General features: G+C 46.8%; 1 protein-coding gene and 1 long non-coding RNA gene across 2 annotated transcripts in view; both read left to right on the top strand.

Moving 5' to 3' along the window:
• The first annotated feature begins 19709 nt into the window (after positions 1-19709).
• Positions 19710-21401, top strand: LOC139159052 (uncharacterized). Its single transcript, XR_011557800.1, has 2 exons — positions 19710-19996; positions 21330-21401. It is a non-coding gene; the product is annotated as an uncharacterized lncRNA (long non-coding RNA).
• Positions 21402-25235: 3834 nt separating this feature from the next.
• Positions 25236-27767, top strand: part of ONECUT2 (one cut homeobox 2) — an 83514-nt gene continuing 80982 nt past the window's right edge. Inside the window, exon 1 of the mRNA XM_070743516.1 lies at positions 25236-26436. Within this exon, the coding sequence (XP_070599617.1) occupies positions 25236-26436 (1201 nt within the window). The remainder of the gene's footprint in view (positions 26437-27767) is intronic.

Below are 27767 nucleotides of genomic sequence, written 5' to 3'. Positions count from 1 at the left end.
ACTACTCTTCTGCCATCTAGTGACTGTCTGGTTTTCTGCAGCCTATATCAGGTAGCCCTTCTCCTTGATGCTCGATTGAATTACATCATTGTTCCTATTGAAGAATAATGTTCTAGAAAGGATTTGGTGGACATCCCCTGGTTATCAAATCAACCCTAAGTATCCAGATGTCATATCATTGCTTCAGTGACTATGCTACAGATGCTTCTTTGATGAAATGAAAAGTACCAACAGAAGAAATATTTTGTAGCTTTGGGCTGAACTTTGGAATTTGGTACTGTTTGATACTCTCTGAGCTTGATTGTTTTCTTGTAGATATTGCATTATCCAATTAGGTTACATCTTCTACTAGCATTCTATGAAGAAGATGCTACACTTCAGGCTACACTGAAGATGTTACGTACTTGGGTAAATGTCTATGGAGATTCTCAATCATCCAGGTCATGGTTGTCCCAAAGGTGCTTTTTCAAGAGGCAACTGGTCTTTCTGGAGGTTTTTTGAAGACATTTCATTTCTCATCCAAGAAACTTCTTCGCCATCCAGTAAGAACGGAAGAAGCTTCTTGGATTTGAAACAAAACGTCCAGTTGCCTCTTGAAAAAGCATCTTTGGGACTACCTGGTTAGGTAATAAAACTAAGCTCAGAGATAACAAGGATTCCATAGTTCAAAGGATTTTTGTCCAAAACGTGGAGTGGTTTTTAGAATTTTTTTTCTTTGGATAACTCATGCCATATCTACACTCCAACCCACTGTAAATCACTGCTTTCTTGAGAATACAGTTCTTAATATTTATTCCTCTAAAACAGTGTTTTGTCAAACTCAGCTACTTTGAGTACTTCAGTTCCCAGAATTCCCCAGCAAGGGGGAAAGGATACAGCATTTGACTGATGATACTTTTTGGTAACTGGGATTTTAAAGAACCACAGCAATTTAAGAGTACTCTTGCTCGTGCAAACAGCAAATACAGCATGAGTTGGCTGGGGTAATTGCATGTGTGTGAACACACAACCATGTGTTTTGCAAGACATGTTTACCAAATAAATTAAAAAAGCACCATCTTGAAAGAGGTGCTGGTCCCTTCTCCTCCCCCAAGAATAAATGTGAATGTATCTACAAATAGGATCCCTGCTATGACATATGTGCTTTATTTCAAAACACCATAATGTAATCTTGCTTCAGAAGTATTTTATCCATCTGAAATCAATGTGAATTGATTAATTAAAATGATTAATTGCTTACCTGTGCTATTCTAACCTGTAATCCATTGGGTGGTGGGAGGAGAGATCCTTCTATGTTAGTGAACTTCAATCATGAAAGGATCACTCTCCTGTCAGGTTTTACACTGTAGATCAGTGTTTCCCAACCTTGGCAACTTGAAGATATCTGGACTTCAACTCCTAGAATTCCCAAGCCAGCATTCGCTGGCTGGGGAATTCTGGGAGTTGAAGTCCAAATGTCTTCAAGTTGCTAAGGTTGGGAAACACTGCTGTAGATCAACACTGTCAGTGGTTCCAGCAATAGTAAGTCACTAGTAGGTATTACCAGGATGCATTTTTTTTCCACAAGCAGACATAGGTAGGATGATATGTAGTAGCCATTTCAAGTCCTGTCCATAATTTCATGAGTTCCTTTTTCAACTACACAAATCTCCACTTGTTCATTCCCTTTTTTTGCTTTGCCCTGTCTGAAGGTTTCAGGGAGAAAATCTACTACCCCAGTCAGGCAACTGTTTTGCCTGGCCACTACTAGCAACCCATGAGCACAGAAATAAGTCAAACACATGACAGGAGAGCAATCAATCAAGAAGATCTCTTTATGTACAAAGGCTAAACACCTTCTTGAATGCAAGACCAATACTGATTTATGAGTCAGGGTTATTCACTCAAAGTCCACCTGATATGGTTAGGTTTGTGCCAGAGCTATGAGTTCATAAAGTCAGAATTCCACACTCAAATCCGCACAGCCTTCCCTGCAACCATGCTGTAACCCTGTTTCTTTCTTCCAAACGCCAACGATAAACACCCACACAAAGCACTCCAACCTTCCCTTTTTTATCATTGTTTCAGCAGCGTCATTAACTCTTAAGAGCTGTGCTCTATCATTTGTTTCTATTCTTGCGTAGCTGCTCCTGCCTTCCCAGCATCCTCCTTACGCAGGGATTCAGGATAGGGTTATTCATGACATCTTCTCCTTCTGAGTCCGAGGAACCTCTAGCTGGTGAGCTGGCTGAACCCATTCCCATGTCTGTCTCTGATTCCACTTCACTGTCTGAGGCATCTGGCTGCAACCAGACTGGTCTTCTGTACACACATGACTCCCACTGATCTACATCAAAATCCCCAGGTACAGGAGCTGGCCGGAAGCCAACCACAACAGAGACTGTGAGTTCAATCCTAGGTAGAGGTAGATATTTCTTTCTCTGGGCATGATGAGAATATATCTGCTGCATATAACTCTGCATTGATGACAGTTGCATTGATGGAAAGTAAAAGGAAGAGATCAGTTTTCAGACTTTCAAGATTGATGTGAGTCCTTCAAAACAATCAGGAACAAGGAACTAAAACCATGAGTGCTAGCTCCTAAAGTTGCAGTAATAGAGTCTTGTTAAGTCGGAAAGCTTATCTCTTCCCTCCCTTGCCTTTGCTTTCCAGGGAACTGGGGAGGGTCTCTTCTGAAATATTTTCTACACACCCCATTATTTCTGTGAGTTGAGATATTGTGATCCAGCTGTATACAGTGCTGGTGAAACCACATTTGGAATACTGTGGTCAGTTAAAAAATATATTGATAAAATTGAACGGGTCCAAAGATGGGCTAGAAAAATGGTGGAAGGTCTTAAGCATAAAATGTATCAGGAAAGACTTCATGAACTCAATCTGTATAGTCTGGAGGACGACATGATCGAAACATTTAAATATGTTAAAGGGTTAAATAAGGTCCAGGAGGGAAGTGTTTTTAATAGGAAAGTGAACCCAAGAACAAGGAGACACAATCTGAAATTAGTTGGGGAAAAGATCAGAAGCAACGTGAGAAAATATTATTTTACTAGTAGATGCTTGAAACAAACTTCCAGCAGACGTGATTGGTAAATCCAGTGTTCTGTTGGGCTCTCTGGTAGACTCCTCCCAAAAATTCACAGGTACAAATTTCAGACACAAACACGTTTGAAAATTCAAAACAAGGTTCTTTATAATGAAAAGTCACTTAAACTAAGCCCTCTTTTGGTATAACAAAGAGCACTCGTCTCCAAACAAACTTGTAATTTGTACAAGTCCTTTATCAGTTCTGTGATACTTAGCTTGCAGCTATGAGGCAATTCACAGTCCTTCTTCTTTCACAAAGTAAAACACACTTTGCTCTGGTTTAGTTTCAAAGCGGAGAAAAAGCAGCACACAAAAGGTCAAAGTCAGTAAAGCAGTCACGAAACACAATGATCAGATAATCCTCCACTATGGCCAAACCCACAGGCTGCTATTTATAGCAGCCTCACTAATTACCACAGCCCCACCCAACCACAAATGGCCTCATTTTCTTTGATAATAATCTCTCAGTTGTTGTTGCCTATGCATCACTCTCCGCATGCATGGCTGTATCATTAACTCTTGTTCTGAATCCAAGGAGGAGCTAGATAATTGATCTCCTTCTGAGCTGTCTGCCCCACTCTCCTCCTCCCTGTCACTCATGTCTTCTTGGTCAAAGGAGCCTTCATCATCAGATTCCACCGGGGGCCAAACAGGCCTGCAGCATGTGGATGTCTCCCCCAGATCCACAGTCCTTGGGGCATGAGCTGAGGCAGAGCTAACCACAACACACAATAACTGAATTTAAACATGCCTGGGATAAACATATATCCATCCTAAGATAAAATACAGGAAATAGAATAAAGGCAGACTAGATGGACCATGAAGTCTTTTTTGGGCATCAATCTTCTATGTTTCTAGTTGGTGTAAATTTTACCAATTTAGGCACATTTTAAAGCTGTGCACATGCATGCAAGCCATGTACATGAGCAAAGCGCATGTGTGGAAGGCTACACGCATATGGAGAAGGCCACATACATGTATAGAAGGTGCACGCGTGACCGAAGTGAGCATGAACGTATTTGCAAACCGGTAGGGAAACCCTAAGTAAATACTACTCCTGCACAGAACCTTACAGCAGACTTGTCATAATCTCTAGCCAACATGGGAGTCAACGTTCAATTATACCAAAGAGCCCAGTCTTGCAAATGTCTCATTAAAACTTCATGGCCATTAACTAAGTTGATTGAGCCAGGCAAATCCCACTTCTAAGGACGCTCTGTTTTTATTGACCAACTTGGTTAACTCCCAAGGGTTGGATTTAACCCCAAAGAGACTGAGTCATTATTAGCATTAAATTAACTTCATCCCCACAGCCATGTTGTGGAAATACCTGAACCTGGCATTAATCCATTTGCATTCCTTGATTTCCAAGAAAAAGCTGGAGAGAAAGAATAGCTACAAAATGAGACTCATAAGAACCTAAGAAGAGCCATGCTGAATCAGGCCAAAGCCCATCGAGTCCAGTATTCTGTGTCACACAGTGGCCCACCAATACATGGGGATCTTGAGCAGAAAGAGAAGGCAAAACCATCCCTTTCCCTTGAGCTCCAACAAATGATACCCAAAGGAATCCTGCCTGCTTCAACCAACATAGAGGTGGCACTTGGACATCCGTTTCAATAACCACTGATATACCTTGGCATCCATGAATCTGTCTAATCCTGCCTTGAAGCTATCCAGGCTGACAGCTGTCCCAACCTCTTCTGGAAGTGAATTCCATAAACCAATGTCCCTCTGGGTGAATACATATTTCCCTTTATTTGTCCTCACTTTCTTACCTATGAGCTTTAGGGAGTGCCCCCTCTTCCTATCATGCATGGGATAGAAAAGGTGGATAGAGAAAAATTCTTTTCTCTATCCACCTTTTCTATCCCATGCATGATTTTATACACTTTGATCAAGTCACCCCTTAAACGCCGTCTTTCAAGGCTGAAGAGACCAAGGCATTGCAACCTGGTTTGATAAGAGAGGCGCTCCATTTCCTTCATCATACTAGTTGCCCTTTTTTGCACCTTTTCCAGTTCCATTATATCCTTCTTGGGGTGTGTTGTGATTCATCCTGAGGCTCCTCAGGGACCGTCTGGAGCTCTGCCGGATCCATGCCCAGAGGAGGAGGACAGTGACCAGGAGGGGGAGGACCAGGCAGATGGGGGAGAGGAACGTCAGGAAGAGGAGGAGGGAGAGCAGCCTGAGACCCCCGGGGGGGGCCTCTCCCCAGCTAGTAGCCTGGATTCATTGGATGAAGACGCACAGGCTATAATAGACATGCGGCAGAGACGTGCAGCTCAAAGGAGGGGCCAATTAGAAAGGTATTTCCATCCCTGAATTGGCAACAGCTGGGTTTGGGTGTGGTTCTCCTCAGCAGGGTTGAAAAGGCAGGCCCGCCCTTACAGTCTTGTGGAGAGTTATCAACTGGGAGTCCTGTGACCTTGCTTCGATTCTTGGCATCTCTGATCTTGGCTTGTGGCCTAGAAGGCTGAAAGACTTGGGGGAGGCATGGGTTTTGTTATCTCCAGTATTGTTTTTGCCAGCAAGAATCCTGTTTTATTGCCTGGCCTTCGTGAAACCTCTGTGAAGCTTCATCGTGTTCCTGTCTGTAAGAACAGTTTTTGTTACCTGTGTTTGCTTTCCAGTATATAAACTGCCTTTGCTTTTTACCAGTGTGTCTGGATACTCTTTTTGGTTGGTGTTGGCGTCTGGGGGGACCCAGACAGAACAGGGTGTGGTGACCAGAACTGTACACAGTACACCAAGTGTGGTCTCACCATCGATTTGTACAGACCTATTTTCGCTTCCCTTCCTAATCATGACAAGCATGGAATTGGCTTTTTTTTACTGCTGCTGCACACTGGGTTGACATCTTCATTGGACTGTCTATCAAAATCCCAATATCTCTTTCTTGGGTTGTCTCAGAAAGCTTGGTCTGCATCAGATGGTAGGTATAATTGGGGTTCTTTGCCCTGATATGCTTCTACTGCCCAGGAAAGAGCGGGGGTGAAGTCCTTCTTCCAACCCAAATTCACTTTTGGCTGTGACTCTCCATTAAAGAACTCACTGCCAAGAACTGTCAGTACATAACACACAATGTGTGGTTGAAGTTCTTAAGCCTTTGATGGATTCTAGGTGGATGAAGAAGAGTTTAGTGACATCACAAAGTCTTACCAGCGCCGGTTGGTCACAGGCCCATAAGGATAGAAACATAGAAACATAGAAGACTGACGGTAGAAAAAGACCTCATGGTCCATCTAGTCTGCCCTTATACTATTTCCTGTATTTTATCTTAGGATGGATATATGTTTATCCCAAGCATGTTTAAATTCAGTTACTGTGGATTTACCAACCACGTCTGCTGGAAGTTTGTTCCAAGGATCTACTACTCTTTCAGTGAAATAATATTTTCTCATGTTGCTTTTGATCTTTCCCCCAACTAACTTCAGATTGTGTCCCCTTGTTCTTGTGTTCACTTTCCTATTAAAAACACTTCCCTCCTGAACCTTATTTAACCCTTTAACATATTTAAATGTTTCAATCATGTCCCCCCTTTTCCTTCTGTCCTCCAGACTATACAGATTGAGTTCATTAAGTCTTTCCTGATACATTTTATGCTTAAGACCTTCCACCATTCCTGTAGCCCGTCTTTGGACCCGTTCAATTTTGTCAATATCTTTTTGTAGGTGAGCTCTCCAGAACTGAACACAGTATTCCAAATGTGGTCTCACCAGCGCTCTATATAGCGGAATCACAATCTCCCTCTTCCTGCTTGTTATACCTCTAGCTATGCAGCCAAGCTTCCTACTTGCTTTTCCTACTGCCCGACCACACTGCTCACCCATTTTGAGACTGTCAGAAATCACTACCCTTAAATCCTTCTCTTCTGAAGTTTTTGCTAACACAGAACTGCCAATGCAATACTCAAATTGAGGATTCCTTTTCCCCAAGTGCATTATTTTACATTTGGAAACATTAAACTGCAGTTTCCATTGCAGGATGCCAAGAATGTCTTGAAAAAGTGGGTGAGATCCTGTAACCCAGAGGTGGGTTCCTTCTGGTTCAGCTCAGTTCTATAGAACCAGTGCGGGAATTTCCCTGTGCTCACTAAACTGGGAGTGATCGGTTGGCCACGCCCCCAAACTGCCTCTAATGGCATTCCATAGGAGCCTCCATTTTGTTTTTGGCTTCTGCGCATGAGCAGAAGCTTAGTTTTCAGCTCTGCATATGCACACATGCATATGTTGCACTGCACAGTTGCATGGTGTGCAGAGCACTCACACCCCTGTGGCATGAGAGGAAGTAACCAGCGGTGGGGTAAGTTAGAACCTGCCCCTGCTGTAACCCCATAATAGGGATTTGACTCCGTTATTGTAACTGAGTGCCATCAAAGACATCAGTAATGATTGGACTAAATTTGTGCCTGTGTTAGGTATGTTGTGAGAACAGGTCCAATTTTCCCTGCACAACAGATTATTTAATCTATTCAATAGTAGTTCTAAATAATTGGAGAATAGTTATACAGTGGTACCCATACTTAAGAACGCCTCTACTTAAGAACCTTTCTAGATAAGAACCGGGTGTTCAGGATTTTTTTGCCTCTTCTTAAGAACCATTTTCTACTTATGAACCCGAGCCTGGAAAAATTTCCCAAGAAGTTTGAGAGCAGCACGAAGGCCTGGTCAGTCTCCTGCCATTCCCTCTTTAATCCCAGCCATCTCGGGCTTTTCTGAGCCTTTCAGTGGCGCTTAAGGAGGTTTTGGCTGTCCAGAGTGAACAAAGCATTTTCCTTTCTCTGGGTGCTTGGAGAGGGACTGTCCCCACCCTCCTTGCTTTTCGCAAACTCCTCAAAACCCACCTCTGCCGTCAGGCATGGGGAAATTGATTCCCCAGGTCCATTTCCACTTTATGCATGGTCTGCATGAGATGTATGATTGCTTTTATGTTAAGGGTTTCAAACTGTTTTTTAAATATTGGATTTGTACTGTTTTTTTTCTTGTTGTGAGCTTTGCCGAGTCCTCATAGAGGGACAGTATACAAATCTAATTGATTATGATGATGATGATGATGATGATGATGATGATGATGATGATGATAATAATAATAATAATAATAATAATAATGTAGTATTCATCACTAACATTTCAATATTTGAATATTTTAGAGCCATAAATTTCATTAAGGGACCCAATTTCAGGATCAATAGCCCAGCATCGCTCAAAGTAGATTTTCTGAAAAGAACTAATATTTTCTGTTTTGATGCAAAAATTACATCTTAAAGAAATCTGCATGATTTATAACCATCTGTTTTGGTTTGAAAACCTAGTCTAAGTTAAAGCAAATGTGAAAAAAGCATAAAACAAGCTAGCTTTGGCTTTTTCCAGAAATCAGTCCTTGGACTTGGTGGTGTTTGTCCAAACCAAAAATACAGTGGCACCTCATCATATGAACGCCTCTTCTAGAAAACTTTTCGAGATACGAACCCGCTGTTTCAGATTTTTTTGCGGCTTCTTCCAAACTATTTTCACCTTACAAACCCAAGCCGCGGCCGCTGGGATGCCCCTCCTCCAGGCTTCCATGTTCTTGCGCTGCTGGGATTTCCCTGATGCTCCCCTCTCTGGGAAACCCACCTCCGGACTTCCGTTGCCAGCCTGTTCTTGTGCTGCTGGGATTTCCCTGAAGTTCCCCTTGCTGGAATTCCCTTCATTTTTGCCAGCGCTGCTTTGAATCCCAGCGAGGGGAGGCTCAGGGAAATCACAGCAGCACAAGAACAGAGCTTTGGCTTGCAAAGGAAGTCTGGAGGCGGGGTGCAGTGAAGGGCTGCAAAAAATGTTATTACCACACTGTGGGCATGGCTTATTTTGTGGGTGTGGCTTGCCTTCCATGTGATCCGATGGGAGTGGCTTAATGATCATGTGACCGGAGGTGGCCATTTTCACCCTCCCCAGGCATTGAGTTATGGGTCTGAGAGAGAGAGAGAGAAGAGAGAGGGAGAGGGAGATAGTTTGCACGCCCACATTTTTGCTACCTGAGGGAAAAAAGCTTTGCCATCTCTGGTGTAGAGGCCCTTGCTTGAGTGGGGGTGGACTAGATGGCCTACAAGGTCCCTTCCAACTCTAATACATAATAAAATAAATACCCAAAAAAAGAGCTGGGAGTTTTTTTGCCCAATATGCTCGATCTGGGCTTGAATCATTTTCCGGGGAGCACTTTCTGTGGATGGGACACAAGTTGCAAATCTGACATTTTACCACATTTTTTTAAAAAAAATTAGCAATAACACTTAGACTTATATACTGCTTCATGGCACATTACAGCCTTCTCTAAGCAGTTTACAGCCTATTGTCCCCCCAACAATCTGGGTCCTCATTTTACCGACCTCGGAAGGATGGAAGGCTGAGTCAACCTTGAGCCGGTGGGGAGATTTGAACTGCTGAACGACAGCTAGCAGTTAGCTGAAGTAGCCTGCCGTGCTGCATTCTAACCACTGCGCCACCCACCCCCGGCTCAAAAAAAGTGTGAGTGTCTATGTGCCTATGTGTGTTTTCCAAGGCAGATATCTTTTTAAAAACCAGCCACTCCAACAATTAAATGAAGTGAATGATATCTCTGCTGCGTGAGGGTTTGTTGTTGCAATTTTCCTTTAATTCACTTTAAAGGAGAGTTTGTGTGTCACTGACTTTCGTTCAACCTGCTGGTGCTCAGAATAAAAGCTTGGGTCTCAATAAACACACACACACACACACACACACACACACACAAACACACACTCGCTCTTGACTGGCCAGTTCTGCCGAAAGGAGCTGACCTTTCTTGTTGGTTTTTTTTTTCCCCTCTGCCCCAGGAAGCAAAGGTTAGAGTGGACTCTGCCATCCGCCATCGATAGATAAAGGCAGCTGATTAGATCATTCACCTCCGAGATGCTCCATTGAAAGGGCAGCAAGATGAATCTAAGGACTTCCGGAGGCCGGTCTCTTTCGTGGTGGGAGCCATTTGTATCCGTTGACAGTGGAGCGATCTCACAGGAGAGGTCAATCTCAAGAGAGGTCACTGAATGACCAGGAGGGGAGGTGGAAAGAAAGGGAAGCCTCATGGGGCCTGAACTGGAAGAGAGCCCTTTGGAACAATCTGCAGATAGGCTCAATCACCTGTTTCTGTTTGTATGTTGCTGGTCAAGCTGTTGTGAATATCGCAACTGGCATAATGGGGTGGTGTATCTCTCTCCCTCTCTCCTCTATTTCTCCCCTCTCTCCCCATCTCTCTCTCTTTCTGTCCTTCACCCTCTCCTCTCCCTCTTTCCCTCTCTCCTCTCTTTCTTTCTCTCCTTCTCCTCCCTCTCCCTCTTCCTCTCTCTCCTCTTTCTCTCATCTCTCTCCTGTCCCTCTCTCTCTTTCTTTATCTCCTCCCTGTTTCTTTCTTTCCCCCTCTCTCTTTCTATCCTCTCTCTTTCTGTCCTCTTTCTTTCTGTCCTTCACCCTCTCCTCTCCCTCTTTCCCTCTCTCCTCTCTTTCTTTCTCTCCTTCTCCTTTCCTCCCTCTCTCTCTTCTCTTTCTCTCATCTCTCTCCCATCCCTCTCTCTCTCTTTCTTTATTTCCTCCCTGTTTCTTTCTCTCTCCCCCTCTCTTTCTATCCTCTCTCTTTCTTTCCTCCCACTTTCTCCCCTCTTTCTTTTTCTCCTCTCTCCCCTCCATCTCTCTCTCTTTTTTCTGTCCTCTCTCACACACTTTTCTCCTCTCTCTTTCTTTTCCTCCCCTCTCTTTCTCTCCTCCTCCCCTTTTTTCTCTCCTCTCTCTCTCCCATACCCCCTCCTCTCTCTTTCTTTCTTTCTCTCCTCCCTCTCTTCCTCTCCTCTCCTTACAATATCATTAGCAGAGTTTTTCAATAAAGCAACAGTTAAAAGTAAAACATAAGCAGCTTCTAGTTCAGAGAGTACAGAATAGGCTGGGGGGAAAATGGGCTGGAAAATAAAATAGTCAAAACGGATGAAATACCAAAATACTGACCAGGGAATGGTTCACATGTTGGAGGAATGCTTCTTCTCAAATGGATTTGGTTCAGCCAGCTGTGGGAATAGTCACACTCTCTCTCCCCATCTCTCCCTCTTTCTCTTTCATTCTTTCTTTCTTTCATTCATTCATTCATTCTTTCTTTCTTTTCTCTCTCCCTATCTCTTTCTCTTTCTTTTTCTCTTTCCCTCTCTCTAAAATTTGGCTGTTAAATTACATCTGGATGGAAGGGAGAGGTTGTCATAGACACAAGACCTTAAGGGTCTCTTAGTTGTTGGGTTTTTTTATTCTTCTCCCTTTCTTTCATTTTTGCCCTCTGCTGTGTTCCTCCTTTGTTCCTCCTTTGCACTCTCCTAAAATCCTAAAATAAGGTCATCAGTCCTAGGTCATTTCCACCAACAATATTAACCATTAAAGTAGCTAAACCAAAAGTAACAATTAAGAACTTGTAGCTGTATTGACTTTGGGGGTTGCCCATTGATACATAAATGGTTTTGTATTCTTTTTTGACGTCCATATCAAACTGGCATTTCCTCTTTCAGTGCCTGTTGACCTGTTTAGACAACGTCATTTACAAAGTCCACCACTGGAAGGTCCCACCCTACTCTGGCATCAATTCCCAGTTTCCTGGGGCTGGGGAGAGTCCAATTTACTAATCTGAGCTGTGGGTATAAATCCTGGAATCTGGATTAAGTTCTCCTTGAAGAAGGCCCACATTGCTTCCTCTTATGCACACACAATTTTATTCACACACAAATCACACCTTATTTTTCTCTCTTTTCTCAATAAAATAGAGTTGGCAGCATTCCAGTTTAAGTAACTTTGATTTAGAACAGAGGTCTTTAAACTTGGCCACTTTAAGACTTGTGGACTTCAACTCCCAGAATTCTCCAGGAAGGGAGAGAGGGAAAGAGGGAGGTTTATTTGCTGGATTTTATTTTTCCAAATGCAGTTTCTTTCTCAGAAAGTCATCACTGGTTTCTCCTTCATTATCATTGTAATCTTCATCAGGGTCAAAATTATATTGGTCTTTTTTTATGTGGAAATGAAAATGGAGAGGAAAGGAAAGGGGGGAAGGGAGGAAAGGAAAGGGGAAGAGAAAGGGAGAATGGAAAGGAAAGGGGAAGAGGAGGAAAGGAAAGAAACGAAACAGAAAGGAAAGAGGAAAAGGGGAAGAGAAGAGAAGGGAGGGGAGGAAAGGAGAGGGGAAAGAAAAAGGGAAAGGGGAGAAAAGGGAAAGGAGGGGAGGGGAGGGGAGGAAAGGAAAGAAGAAAACGGAAAGAGAAGAGAAGAGAAGAGGAAGGCAAGGAGAAAGGGAAAGGGAAAAAAGGAAAAAAGAGAAATGAGAAATGAGGGGAGAAGAGAGGAAAGGAAAGGGGGAAGGGAGGAAAGGGAAACAGAAGGTAGGAAAGGAAAGGAAATGGGAAGAGGATGAAAGGAAAGGAACGGAACAGAAAGCAAAGAAGAAAAAGGGAAGAGAAGAGAAGGGAAAGGAAAGGGGAAAGGAAAAGGTAAAGAGGAGAAAAGAGAAAAGAGGGGAGGAAAGGAAAGAAGAAAAAGGGAAGAGAAGAGAAGGGAAAGGAAAGGGGAAAGGAAAAGGTAAAGAGGAGAAAAGAGAAAAGAGGGGAGGAAAGGAAAGAAGAAAAAGGGAAGAGAAGAGAAGGGAAAGGAAAGGGGAAAGGAAAAGGTAAAGAGGAGAAAAGAGAAAAGAGGGGAGGAAAAGAAAGAAGAAAAAGAGGAGAGAAGAGAAGAGGAAGGAAAGGAGAAAGGGGAAGGGAAAAATGGAAAAAAGAGAAATGAGAAATGAGGGGAGAGGAGAGGAAAGGAAAGAAGAAAAAGGGAAGAGAAGAGAAGGGAAAGGAAAGGGGAAAGGAAAGGGTAAAGAAGAGAAAAAGAGAAAGGAGGGGAGGAAAAGAAAGAAGAAAAAGAGGAGAGGAGAGAAGAGAAGAGGAAGGAAAGGAGAAAGGGAAAAAGGGAAAAAGGGAAAAAGAGAAAAAAGAAATGAGGGGAGAGGAGAGGAGGGGAGGGGAGGGGAGAGGAGAGGAGAGGAGAGGAGAGGAGAGGAGAGGAGAGGAGAGGAGAGGAGAGGAGAGAAGAGGAAGGAAAGGAGAAAGGGAAAAAGGGAAAAAGGGAAAAAGAGAAAAAAGAAATGAGGGGAGAGGAGAGGAGGGGAGGGGAGGGGAGAGGAGAGGAGAGGAGAGGAGAGGAGAGAAGAGAAGAGGAAGGAAAGGAGAAAGGGAAAAAGGGAAAAAGGGAAAAAGAGAAAAAAGAAATGAGGGGAGAGGAGAGGAGGGGAGGGGAGGGGAGAGGAGAGGAGAGGAGAGGAGAGGAGAGGAGAGGAGAGGAGAGGAGAGGAGAGGAGAGGAAGGAAAGGAGAAAGGGAAAAAGGGAAAAAGAGAAAAAAGAAATGAGGGGAGAGGAGAGGAGGGGAGGGGAGGGGAGGGGAGAGGAGAGGAGAGGAGAGGAGAGGAGAGGAGAGGAGAGGAGAGGAGAGGAGAGGAGAGGAGAGGAGAGGAGAGGAGAGGAGAGGAGAGGAGAGGAGAGGAGAGGAGAGGAGAGGATTTCCTCCACTAACTGCAACCCCTGAAGAGTCTCTCTGCATCTCGCTTGGAGATACTTCCGCTTCCTGGGAGTTAAATTGGTCCCATTGACAATCGGCAGCAACTTTTGCCTTTCTTTAGAAAAGACAACAAAAAGATTTCACGTCCAACTTGCCCAGAACAATGAGACCTCCCGCCCCCGGTTTACTTCTCTTTCACACACACACACACCTAAAATGAAGGGAGAGAACTAAATGATATACACACTATTTTTAGTAGCCTGTTCACATCTGAGGATTAGATACCACCAAGGGAGAAAACGTACAAGCTCTATGTAGATAAAATAATACAGATAATATTTTAATTTGTAAAATAAGGCAAGAGTGCAATAAAATAATTTCAGACTCGGGTGGGGCTGATGGCATAGGAGAAAAGGAAAGGGAGAAAAAGAAAAAAGAATGCTGAAACTATTTTTTTAAAAAAAAATACAAATAAATCTGAAACATCACAGAATAATGAAACAGTGCCTGTATAAGACAAAAACAAGTAAAATAAATATGCTGCATATGTATTTGTGTGTATGCATATGTATGTATATGTGTGTCTGTTTGTAATATGTGTGTATCTCTCTCTCTCTCTCTCTCTCTCTCTCTCTCCACACACACACACACACACACACACACAGAGCCTTAAAGGGAAAGCATGAATGTACGAGTAGTAAAGCTAAAAATATTTCTCTAAAGATCTGCATTACAATCTAAATTATAAATTATAGTTACACAAAGTCTATTCATTTAAATTCATCATTATATTGTATTGTATTGTATTGTATTGTATTGTATTGTATTATATTATATTATATTATATTATATTATATTATATTATATTATATTATATTATATTATATTATATTATATTATATTATATTATATTATATTATATTATATTATATTATATTATATTATATTATATTATATTATATTATATTATATTATATTATATTATATTATTATTCTGTCATCTTGTTGTCTATACACGTAAGTTTTAGATGTTTTCCTTTCCATTCAAGAGCCCATTCAATGCTTACACAACCTAAAGCAAGTGTACAAACCTAGGCCTAAATAACACACAATCCCTGAATCTTTTAGGCAACATGAAATTTCATGGAGTCACTGAAAAATAGAAGTGGGCCAGAAATCTGAGCATGAGGCCAAACAGGAGGCCAAGAAGCCAGCTGGGCCAAACCTAGGGTGGTCTTTCTTCCTTCCTTCCTTCCTTCCTTCCTTCCTTCCTTCCCTCCTTCCTTAGTTCCTTTATTTATTTATTTATTTATTTATGTATTTATTTATCACTCTTTTTCTCTCTCTTTCTTTTTGTTTCATTTCTTTCTTTCTTTATTCTCTTTCTTTCTTCTGTCTTTCTTTTTCCTTCCTTCCTTTTTCTCTTTCCTTCCTTCCTCTTTTCCTTCCTTCCTTCCTTCCTTTTTCTCTTTTCTTCCTTCCTCTTTTCCTTCCTTCCTTCCCTCCTTCTTTTGTTCCTTTATTTATTTATTTCTCTCTCTCTCTCTTTTCTTTCATTTCTTTATTCCTTTATTAATTTATTTCTCTTTCTTTCTTCTCTTTTTTTCTTTTTCCTTCCTTCCTTCCTTTTTCTCTTTTGTTCCTTCCTGTTTTCCTTTCTTCCTTTTTCTCTTTCCTTCCTTCCTCCCTCCCTCCCTTCCCTTCTCTGTTAACAGAGGTGGGGAGTCAAAACGTCTTCCCTCGTACCGCACCTTCTTTCGGCTTCGCGTTGGGGCCGCTTTTAGTTCCTCGGCCGGCCGAGATCACCAAAGCGTCTTTTCGCGCTCCCCTACAATAACCCCGTCTCAATTAAGCTATCTCGCTGCAGTAACGGGGTGCTGCTAACTCAACCCCCCCTTGATTTCTTTCTGGGCCTGCCCGCCCCGGATTGGACCCCCGTCCCCAAAGCCCCTTCCTTGGTGGTTTTTAGAAGAGAAACGGGATTAACTTTTTCCCCTCCCTTCCTCCCTGACCTTAAGAGAAGGTGACATTTTCATCTCTCTCGGATCTCAGCAACCCACAAACCCCGAGCTGGGGTGGGGAGGGGAGGCGGGGGGGAAGCCCCGCATGAATGGAAGAGAATGGGAGGGCAGCTTTAAGTGAAAACAAAAGGAGGCCATTGAGTTGCAAAAGAAGAAGAAGGGCTCGGCCGGCGACGAGCAAGCCGAGGGAGCAGAAAAGGAAACCGACCGGGCCTTTGCACCGATTCAGAGTGAAGGGAAGCGAGGAGATCCACTACAGCCCCTCAAAATGAGGTTTTGGGGGGTTTCTTTAAAGGTGGAAATGTGGAAAATCCGAAATGGGCCCCAGCAGCCAGTCATAATAAATATCCTTAACGGCCCGCATTTCCTGAAGCTCGGGATGAAAATTGATGAAAATTTCCCTCCTTCCGAGGTGGGTAAAATGAGGACCCAGATTGTTGGGGGGCCATAGGCTGATTCTGTAAACCGCTTAGAGTGGGGCTTTAAAAAGCACTGTGAAGCGGTCTATAAGTCTAAATTGTTGCTAAAATCGGGGGCTGGTTGTGCGCAAAAGCTCCCCCGCCTTTAAACGCGGCGACCTTTCTCGGGAGCGCAAGGAATATTTAAACCTCTCCGTTCCCCCCTTATCTACCCTTCAAGTCAGAGCTGAAGGAGCTTCTGGGATGAGAAGCGAAACGTCTTCAAAATAAGAAAAAAAACCCAAAGAATTTCGGTTGCTTTCTGTTAAAAAAAAAAAACACCTTTAGGGAACCTTGGAGAAAGTTTGGAAACCTTTTGGATCTTCTCGGATTTGCCATCCCTCCAATCAGAGGGGGCGGAAAGCAAGCTGGGTGTGTGTGAGAGAGGATGGGGTCGTATTAAGGGACGCCCGTCTCTTGCTTCGTTCTGTCACCCCGGGATTGACAACTGGGTAGCACCCCGGATCCTCCCCGGCAGTCAAGAGGGCCCATCGGATCCTTTGGAAAGCGCTGCCACTTGGAAAGCAACAAGTTCCTTCTTCCCGGGGACTTTTCTCCTCCTTTACGCCCGGTCTCCCTCCAAAACGCGGATCCTCTTGGGGTACCTCCGGGGCTCCTGCTGCCCTCGATTCGTCCCCCTTTTCTGGCCGCGGCCCCTTCCCTCGCCAGAGGGAAGCGAGCGAGTTCAAGCCGCAGAGGCGAAGATGTTTTTCCGGCGCCGCCGAGGCTACGAAAGGCCCTCCCGGCCCGGGGCGGCCCCGGCGAAGGCCTCCGCTCTACCGCAGGTTCCCACCCACCCACCCCGGCGATACCCAAGCCCGGGCCGCTCCTTTCCCAGGTCCGGTAGGCAGCCTCCCCCCCCCCCCCCAAAAAAAAAGCCTTTGGCTCATCTCAAACAAACGGGAGGGGAGAAAGAACCTTACCCGGAGAGGTAGAAAGGAACAGGAGCGCCCGAGGCCCGAGCAGGCGGCAGCTTCCGTTAAGAGGCGAAGAAGCTGCAGGCCGGGCGAGCAAGAGGACACTAGCTACAGGGACTGGATCGATACCGCTCCCCCCCCCCCCCGCACCACCTAATGCCAGATGGTGGGGGGACAAAGGGAGAAGGAGAGAGAGAGAGAGCCCTACAAGCTCAAGAGTTCGCATCTACTTCCCCAGCCCCCCCCGGTTCTACAAAAAACCTGTAGGAGGCCGAGATGGGTGGGTGGGTGGATGGAGAGAGTCAGGGGCGAAAGGCTGAAATCTGTAATACAGTATTTCATTATTACAGATTTCATGTTAAATATTTCCCTCCCCGTCCTATAGTTTCTCCTATATCTCCTATATCTTCTCTTCTATCCCTTCTATCTCTTCTATCTTTTCTGCTGTTCTCTCTAGTTATATTTTACTCCTATCTTTTCTCTTCTATACTCTCTTTGATACACTCTATCCTCTATAACCTTCATTGTGTGTTTTTGTGTATTGGACAAAACAAACAAATACATAAATAATAGCGAGAGAGATGATATATGTGTGTGTGGGCGCGAGCAGTCATGTTGTCTGCATGTATAAAGGGCCATATATACACTGCTCAAAAAAATAAAGGGAACACTCCAAGAACCCATCCTAGATCTGAATGACTGAAAGAGTCTCATTGAATGCTTTGTTCTGTACAAAGTTGAATGTGCACAACAGCGTGTGAAATTGATGGTCAAGCAGTGTTGCTTCCTAAGTGGACAGTTCGATTTCACAGAAGTTTGATTTACTTGGAGTTATATTGTGTTGTTTAAGTGTTCCATTTATTTGTTTGTTTGTTTGTTTGTTTGTTTGTTTATTTATTTATTTATTTATTTATTTATTTATTTATTTATTTATTTATTGAGCAGTGCATATTTGAATAGCATTTGTATATGGATGTAGGGTAAATTTTATCCACTTGTGTTACACGCGGACAGACTTACTATATATTCATATAGACTATACACCAGTCTGTTCATACAGTCTATTCTATTTGAATACTATAAATTCAAATAGACTAGACACAAGGCTATTCATACAGTAATCTTTGTGTGGATAGATGCTCAGTTATAGTGTGAAATCTATACAGCGCATGTGTGTGTGGACAGTGTTTGTTTGTTTGTTCATTGATTGATTGAATTTATAGGCTGCCCAAGTCCAGAGTACATGTGTATATGTGTACACATATGTACATGTAGATTGTATATACACAATGTGTGTAGTATATGCATGTATCTGGGAGTGTGTTGTGGGTATGAAGATAAATCAATGAGTGTAGGAATGGATGTATATTTGTGTGTGTGTTGATAGATAAGTTACAATGTAACACAGATATATTTTATGTTGTAACTTATCTATCAACACACAAATATGATTCATGCAAAATATGTACATACTTCTTTATTTTATACTGATAAATACAACATATATACAAGGCACCCTTCCTCAAATATTATTTTGTTAACATAGGCATATATGGGGACCTTGTGTAGTGTGAGTGGGTGTATATATTGAGAGTGTTCGTATGTGTTTCTCTGAGCATAGTAGGGTAGGTTAATATTTTGCATGAGCAGCCAAGAAGTTAAGGGGAGTTGGTAGTACACTGCTCAAAAAAATAAAGGGAACACTCAAATACATACATTCTAGATCTGAATGAATGAAATATATTGAATACTTTGTTCTGTACGAAGTTGAATGTGCACAACAGCATGTAAAATTGATGGTGAATCAGTGTTGCTTCCTAAGTGGACAGTTTGATTTCACAGAAGTTTGATTTACTTGGAGTTATATTGGTTCCCTTTTTTGGGGGGGGGGGGCAGTATATTTAAAAGAGTATCTCACGGACACGGCCAACATATAGGAACATACATATACAGCCCAGAAGGTAAGGCGGCCGAGAGCAATTGGAGGAGTCTTTCCAAGCCCCGTTTATTAAGATCTTTCCGAGGCACCGGCCCGCTGCAACCAGCTTTGCAGAGATTCAGCCGGGCGGAGCCATATGGAGGATCCGGCCTTTGGCCGGGCCTTGTCCGTTCGTGCCCTTCCAATATTGCGCGTTCGTCAAGGCGGTTGAACTTTCCTCCCTCGCTTAGTCCTACCGTTGAATAAAACGTAGCGAAGAAGAGAGCGTCAAAATGGAATGCGTATTTTATTCTCGTTCGTATGAATGGCGCGCAACTGCCCAAGGTTCCGGTTCTTTCTCCTCCGGTATTCACAGGGCGACGAGGCAGCGCTTCCCAATTGGATGAGGACCCACTTTCTTCAAAAATGGCCCTAGAAAAGTCCCGTGGGAAAGGGAGGGAGAAGAAAAGCGCGCAAAGGCGCAAGGGTTCAATCCCCAATTGCAGACCAAAGCCATTTTAACCTGCTGTGGTTGCGCGCCCGCGTGCCATTTACTATACAAACCTTTTGGAACCGACCCCGGGTTTAAGGAGAAGGATGCGCTGGGGCAGACCGGGCCAAGACCCAGCAAGAAAAGAAGCCCGATCGAGACAGACGTGGGAACGCGCAACCTTTCAACTCACCCCCCCCCCAACACGTGATCCCGGGGCTCCCTTTCCCGGCTGCGCTCTTTCTCCAACCTTCCCCTCCAGCTCGCTCGCTGGCGCTTCTCCGCCTCCCCGGAGGAAGAGAAAGGCGCCCCGCCCCTTCGGGACTGGGATGGGGTATCAGAAGCCGAAGGGGAGGCCGTCGAGCCCAAAGGCACCCCCCTCCTCCTTGGGGCGAGCATTTCCTCTAAGCCGTCGCCCAACGGAGGGGTTCCGCAAAAAACGCTAAGGGACTTGAAAGCGAGGCGCACGAAAGCCAGTGGAACGACCCGCTTGACCCAGACCCGGGCAAAGCTACTTGTAGCGTCCCCTGTTGAACGCGCGCTCTTCTTTGGAAGTAAGTTCTAGGGAGCCCAGCTGGGCCTATTTTAAACGCCAAACGACTCTTGGGCGTAAATCCTTCTCGACGCACGGCAAGCCTTGCAAGGGGACTTTCCTTCTCCTGGGCGAAGCGGTTGTTTCGGTCACTTCCTCTACCGAGCTGGGCGTCTTCCAGGGCGCGGAAGGTGAATCCGAAGGCTTTCCAGAAATGGGTGGAGAGGGGGGAAGGTTAATTTTTAATAAGCAATATCAGGCTTCTGGTGGAAAACCGGATTCCAACTGGACCGTCAAAAGGTGGAGGGGGGGAAATCTAAGGCCAACTTTCCCCCCAATCAATTCTGCCGGAAGTGTGAAAGATGACAAGGTAGAGAGACGGTGATGATTATGATATTTTAATTTTGCTCCAAAGCACCTTAGAAATGTCCTCAAAAACCTAGACTGCCCCCTCCCCAAATATCTTTACAATCAGCGATGTGAAACGGGGGAAATTTTAAGAGTCTGTCAGGCAAAACCGGGCGACCGCATTGGATTCGGATCTGATTTTTTTCTTCCCAAATCCCAAATTAGAGTCCTCCTAGTAGGTGTAGTAAATGCTTGGAACAAACTTCCAGCAGAATGGGTTGGGTAAATCCACAGGAACTGAATTTAAACATGCCTGGAATAAACATATATCCATCCTAAGATAAAATACAGGAAATAGTATAAGGGCAGATTAGATGGACCATGAGGTCTTTTTCTGCGGTCAATCTATGTTTCTATGTTTCCTAATATCTCAAACTTATTTTGATCCATTTTAGCCAAGTTTTTATTTTAAAGGAATTGTAGCAGGCCTTCCCTGCAAAATCTCAACAAGTGGATTAGTAACTTCATTGCTTATTTTTAAAAAATATAACCAATTTATAAGAATCGTTTTTATTTCATTGAATAGTATAATGCAATAGAAGTGAACGAAGAAGTACAGTATTGGTATGAGCCTAAACGATGGTGGGAAATAAATGTGACGGTTTTTGTTGAATCGAACTACAAAAATGAAAATTACTGGATTGATATTTTTATAATTTTTCCTTGGTATGTTTATTAAGCGTGTGTGTGTGCGTACATATGAACGTGCTCTTGTGTGTACACCTACCTATATAATATATGCATGGGAGAGAGAGATTTCACAGCCCCATAAAGCCAGAAAGGCTTGGAAATCACCACTATAATTTAGCTGGACAAGGAAAGCCTACTGTGAATTTACAGTTGCCATCCTTATAACCTGGTTTTATACACTTGGCCTGAGAAGTCACTTTAGAAATAAACCCATTCGAAACTGCACTCTAAGATTTCCATTTTTATTCCATTTTTAGGCAATTTAATCGGAAGGACATTCCATCCCCCCACGTGGATTTTATTTTAACTAAAGAGATTTGTTGTTTTTGGCCAATCGGTTCCGTGTTTTGTGGTCGTTAGCATTATCCTTCGAGTAATCCTTCCCCAGCCTCGCTTTGGAAACAAATCACAATTAAACCTACACAATTTTGTTTACTCCAGAATAAACTTGGTTTCCAAGTTTTGTGTTTTCAGAAGAAAGAAGGGCGCTCGGCGCGTCCCCTTACGCACAAAATGCTTCGGGAGGGCCGGTATTTTTCAACGCTGATTTTTGCCGGGGGAGAGGGAGAAGTACTTCTAATCCCAAAGTGGGACTCCTTTCTCCGCAGCCCGCCCCAAATTGTTTTCTAAGCCAGGTTTTTCTCTAACAGCTGGAAGTAGTTGGAAAGGGGCTGTCTTGAGAAGACCCCCCGCTCTTCCGTTGACAGCTGATCAAAAGAAAATAGGTCACGCTTTTCAAACTTATGCGCCCCCCTCTCCTTAATTGCTGTCTCTTTAGACAAAGGCAACATCTGCGCAACCTCAGCCGGGTTCAACCCTTCTACGGAGGGGGGCAACCTGTTCTTACACCCCACGCCTCCCACCCCCTCGCGAAGAAGCCGAAACTTTTGGACTGCCGGCCGGTTAGCCAAGCGGGGTCCATGAGTTTTGAACGGCGATCCCTTTCCCCTTACTTAAGAAATTCCCCCAAGCAATGAAAAGGGGACCAGGCTGGGCCGAAGCTAGTTGTTAAGAGAGTCCTAAAATGGCCCAACCGCACCGCAATCCGGTGAGCTTTACTTTCATGTAAAGTCAGTCGAGGTTGCTTGCTTACTGGAGAGTGAAGCTGCAAGGCGCGTTTAGCTAAATTGACAAGGATGAATTGCGGACTAAAAATGGGAAGTTTTCAATCTGAAAACCCAATCAAGCTGAGCCATATCAAACCCAATGAGGTTACTTTTAAGAAAAGGAATTTAGGATGGTGCTTCTGGATCGGAACATAACCCTGAGAGTATCTATAGTCCTGGACAAATACACACACCTTTCCTCAAATATTATTTTGTTAATGTATTGCATAAACAGCAACTGTAGAAGAGGGGTAATATATCACTGTTGGAAACCCTTCCCGTTATTATTTTACAGCCACCTTTTTTCTACCGGATTCTTGCCACAGCCTCTTCCACCGTCGTTCCACCTTTTCATTAATTTGTGGCGGGTGGGATTCTGAACAACTCGAGGCCCAGGCGCCTTTCCTGGAAAGCGGTTTGGGCCCAGCCTGGACTGATTTGAAGGGGTTTTTTTTAATTCCCAGCCAATGGGATGAGTGGAAAACGGAAAGCAGTCCTCTATTGCATTTCCTATGTTACAAGCCTTCCGAGTTTCTCCGGCCCTTAAGATTTACTTGAAGAGCAAGCACGATCCTTTAAAACAAGAGGGATTGGTCTCTTGCTGCTATGGGTCTAGGCACCCCCGCCACTTCCCTCCCCCCCCTTCAGAAATATCCCGGGCCAACCTTTGAGGCATCACTTTCTCTCTGGAAAAGCTTAAAAAAAGCCAAGAGTGTCAGCTAAGCCTTTTGTGATCATTCCAGTTTTTTCCCCCATCCGGCAGGTGTAACTAACCTGGTTCAGCCCAGCCCAAGTTTAGTACTTACGTGCTGGACTAAGTCAACAATAGCATTTAGACTTTCCAGCCCTCTCTAAGCGGTTTAAGGGCTTTCCAGCCCTCTCTAAGCGGTTTACAGAGTCAGCCTATTGCCCCCAGCAGTCTGGATCCTCATTTTACCCACCTCGGAAGGATGGAAGGCTGAGTCAATCTTGAGCTGGTCAGGATCAAACTCCTAGCAGTGAGCAGAGTTAGACTACAATAGCAATAGCACTTAGACTTACATACCACTGAGCCAACCTTGGAGCCTACTGAGATTCGACCTGCCAAACTGCTGGCAGCCGGTGATCAGCAGAAGTAGCTACGCTGGACTAAGACCCTTCCCTGTTTCCTAGAGGAAAGAGGAGGGGGCGCTAAGGTGCCTTCCAACCTCTCCCGTCTTGCAGAATCAATACAACGTACAAGCGGAGGTGAATTGAGGGCCGGCTCAGGACTCAGCACCCGCCGTGACGAGCGCAACTCGCTTTAGGACGGGATCGGCTGCATTTGCTACCCGACAGTCTTTGCAAAGCAAGTTTTGGTTAGGGGCGGAGACCCCCCCCCCGCCCCTTCTCTGATAGCAAATGTGCCCGGACCTTTACGATAACGTTAGCATCAGTGGGGTAGATGTCCTGGAAGAGCGTTTCTATGGCGATTTCATTAGAAGCAGCAGTCGGGGGGTGGGCGGACTATGCGTTGAGATCCACAGCAACCCAACCTTAGGATCGCCTCTCCGGAAAGAGAGATTTGCACCTGCTTTATCGGCGCGGTTGGATGGTTGCTGTTTTTTGGGGGGGACCGGTCAGCCCGCCCGAATGCCGCTGAAAGGCGGGTGAAGACGCTACCTCGGCGGCCTCATCGAGGAAAGGCAACTTCGGCGAAGTTGGGCGCCGCGCGAAGACCGTCTTTTCCCTCTCTCACACACACCCTCTTCGCAACCTCTGCCCGGAGAAAGGAGAGCGAGAGCGCCCGCCTGCCCACGGTTGACGCGCTCGGTGGGAAGGCGAGGCGGCGTTCCAGACAGGGCTCGAGCTGTGGGTGGGAGAGGGAGGTTTCTGCGTAAAGGCCGCTCGGGACGTCGCCTGCTGGAGCGCCCAAGATTGACAAGACTGCCTTTCGGAGGGCGAGGGGGGGGGGGGGGAAACCAGCCTCCCGTTTTGCCTCAGCGGCCAAGACGCCTCCGCCCGCTTCCCCTCATGAGAGGCGAGGCGAGTCTGTGGAGACCCGGCGAAGCGCCTAATACTACTATTATTACTACTACAGTACTACTACCACCACTCCTACTAGTACCACTACGACACCACCACTACTACTATACTACTACTGTACTATTATTATTGTGATTATTTAGCTTCGGGGCGTGGCTCTGCCGCCCTTTCCACGACGCCACCGTTGTCCGTCCCCCTCGCTCCCTTTGTGCGAGGCACGGGTCCCGGCTCGCGCCCAAGCGCGGGGCGACTGCCCCGGGCTCGGCCGCTTCGCTCGAGAGGCCGCGCCGCTCTTTTCATCCCCCTCTCAGCGGCGTTCAGAGGCCCCAGCAGGCGCCTGAGGAATCTTCTTCAGGCAAGATTGGAAAGCCTCCGAGGAGGGCCAGGCTCCGCCCGACGCCCCCCTGACGGCTCTCGTCATTGGCCGGGCCATTGTGTAGCAAGCTGGGCCTTTTCCCTGCCTCCCTCCTCTCCGAGTTTTGGATTGGGCGAGAAGCTGGTCAATCGGGAGAGGAGAGCGCGCGCACTCCGCCCTGCCCCCCTCCCCTCCCCCCGCCCCAATCAGCACACTCCCTCACTCCCCGCGCCGGGGAGGTGGAGGCGGGGCTTAAAGGGAGGGGAGGCGGGGCAAGCGAGGCGCGAGCGCAACTCTGGACAGCTCCCGCTCGGCTCCAGCAGAAGACGGAAGGGCCGGCTAGGGCTCGGACATGGCGAGGAGGCAGCCGAGGCGCTGGGCAGGCTGAGGCGCGGCCAGGCCGGGGGGGCTTCCTTTCCCTCCCCCCACACACCCACGCACCCCCGCGGGTACAACTGAGAGGCCTTAGAGCGACAGCAACCCCCCTCCCCTCCCGCCTTTCCTGTCAGCCAAGAGGCGGCGAGAGCTGGAAACGAACCGCCGCCGCTGCCGCCACCATCACCTCAGCAGCCGCCGGGCGCCCGGAGCGCTCGCTCGCTCTCTTCCCCGCCCCCCCCCCCCTCCGCCCGCCCGCCCAGCACATCCCTGGAGCCTCGGCCGCCTGCCCGCCGCCGCCCCCGGCTCGCCCCATGGACTGAATGAAGGCTGTCTGCACCCCCTATCGATGCCTCACCAAAGAGCTGGAGAGCTGCGCCATGAACCCAGAGCTGACAATGGAGAGCCTGGGCGGCTTGCACGGCCCGGCCGGCCCTGAGCAGGAGTTGATGGGCAGCCCGAGCCCTCACCACCACCCGCCGGGCAGGAGCGCCGCCGGCCCGCTCCGGGTCCACCCGCCTCCCGCGCCGCCGCCGCCGGGCCCTCCGCCGCCGCCTTCCCACCAGGAGCTGGTCTCCGCCTCCTCGCGTTCGGCCATGGTGAGCAGCATGGCTTCGTTGCTGGACGGGGCCGGGGACTACCGGCCGGAGCTTTCCATCCCGCTGCACCACGCCATGAGCATGCCGTGCGATTCCTCGCCTCCCGGCCTGGGCATGGCCAGCACTTACACCACGCTGACGCCTCTCCAGCCCCTGCCGCCCATCTCCACCGTCTCGGATAAGTTCCATCACCCGCACGCCCACCACCATCACCACCATCACCCGCACGCCCACCACCCGCACGCCCACCATCCCCACCAGCACCACCAGCGCCTCTCGGGCAACGTCAGCGGCAGCTTCACCCTGATGCGAGACGAGCGGGGGCTCCCGGCCATGAACAACCTCTACGGGCCCTACAAAGAGATGACCGGCATGGGCCAGAGCCTCTCGCCGCTGGGCAACGGCCTGGGCTCCCTCCACAACCCCCAGCAGGGCCTCCACAACTACGGGCCGTCCATCCCCGACAAGATGCTCAGCCCCAACTTCGAAGCCCACCCGGCCATGCTGAGCCGGAGCGACCAACACCTCTCGCGGGGCCTGGCCACCCCTCCGGCGCCGATGATGGCTCACCTGAACGGGATGCATCACCCCGGCGGCCACCCGCAGCCCCACGGGCCCATCTTGGCTTCCAGCCGGGAGAGGCCACCTTCCTCCTCGGGCGGTCAGGTGAGCAACTCGGGCCAGCTGGAGGAGATCAACACCAAAGAAGTGGCGCAGAGGATCACCGCCGAGCTGAAGCGCTACAGCATCCCCCAGGCCATCTTCGCCCAGCGGGTGCTGTGCCGTTCTCAGGGGACCCTTTCAGACCTTCTAAGGAACCCTAAGCCTTGGAGTAAACTGAAATCGGGCAGGGAGACCTTCCGAAGAATGTGGAAATGGCTGCAGGAACCCGAGTTCCAGAGGATGTCAGCCTTAAGACTTGCGGGTAAGTGGCTCGCCTGGGGGTGGGGGGGTGACCAAAGAGCCCCCAAATGTCCAGAGGGGGCTCTGGAGGGGAGGGAAGACGTCTACCCACGTGCCTGCGAACTGGCGCCTGCTACATACGTGCGGAGGGGCGACTTGAGTTCTCCATCTGTAAGAGCGCCCAGGCTCGAGTTTGAACTTGGCTGAGTATCCCCTGACCCTTGTCTCAGAGGTTTCCGCTGGGGGATGCTAACAAGACAACGCCTTGGTCGCTCCCCCGCTTCGCACGCCTCTGACCTGGGCTTAAGAGCCGGGTGCTTCTGTTGCTCTGGCGGGCGACCCTTTCCTTTCTTCCGGATCCTTTCGGGAGGAGAGGGGGTTGAACCTCCGAGCACCGCCATCAGAAGGCTACAACGTCTTCTGGAGTGTTGCGTTGGGTCAAAAGGCTTGCTTGTGTGTGTGTGTTTGTGTGTGTGTGTGCATTGTCCCAATAGTCTCTCTGTAAACTTCTTAAAGAAGAAGGCGGCGGGGGGGGGGGGGGTTGGTTCCTTTCCTCTCCTTAGTACGGCGACGGTACTTGTGCTTTGAAAAGCAGCGTGGGTTTTCCACGGGGTTGCGCCTTCCTAGCCTCTGCGCTCCGTTCAGCACTTGTGTTTTTATGTGTGTACCGTTAGACACGCGTGCGGTGCAACGCCGGAGGGCGGCTTCCCCCTCGGCTCAAACACTACAGCGAGATTAACGCGGGGGCGTCCGTGCTTTATGCGGACAGCTGTGGGAAATGAATATTTTCTCCCTTTTCTTCTTTGTTTCGACTATTTGTGCAAAACGTCTCAAAGTCGCGGAGGAGAAGCAGGGTGTGTGTGTGTGTTGGTGAATCAATTAAAATTCACGATCGGGTTGTGAAAAATGAGGCGCTGAGCGTTTAAGCCACCAAATAAATGGGAGGGATGGAAACGGGGAGGGGGGGGAGGAAGAAACGAGCGCTGTTTTCTGCAGAACAGATTGGATACATTCGAAGCGGAGAGTGCGAGAACAATCGCTTGTGTTGTGGGTACGCCGATATTGTTCTTTTGATGTGTGCCGAGTTGTTCGCCAGCGCCCTCTAGCGGCCGCGGCGGGAAATCGCCTCTCTATTGTTCTAAGGCTCGAGAAGACCTGTCGACCATTTGACACCTTATTTCATATAATTATTTGCCCAAACGTGTGCAAGATAATAGGCGCGGTATAAACAGAAAGCAAAGTAGGTATTGGTAAATTTGGACAATAGGACCGTAGGACAGGGACCGTAGGCACGATGGTGCGCTTATGCACGTTAATGTTACGCATGTCGGGAAAAATACACTCAATCTATTT

Source organism: Erythrolamprus reginae, chromosome 2 (genome assembly GCF_031021105.1).
Source record: "Erythrolamprus reginae isolate rEryReg1 chromosome 2, rEryReg1.hap1, whole genome shotgun sequence".
In the NCBI taxonomy this organism is placed as follows: Eukaryota; Metazoa; Chordata; class Lepidosauria; order Squamata; family Dipsadidae; genus Erythrolamprus; species Erythrolamprus reginae.
Note: the sequence above shows the minus strand (reverse complement) of the source record. Positions and strands in the feature narration are given on the sequence as shown.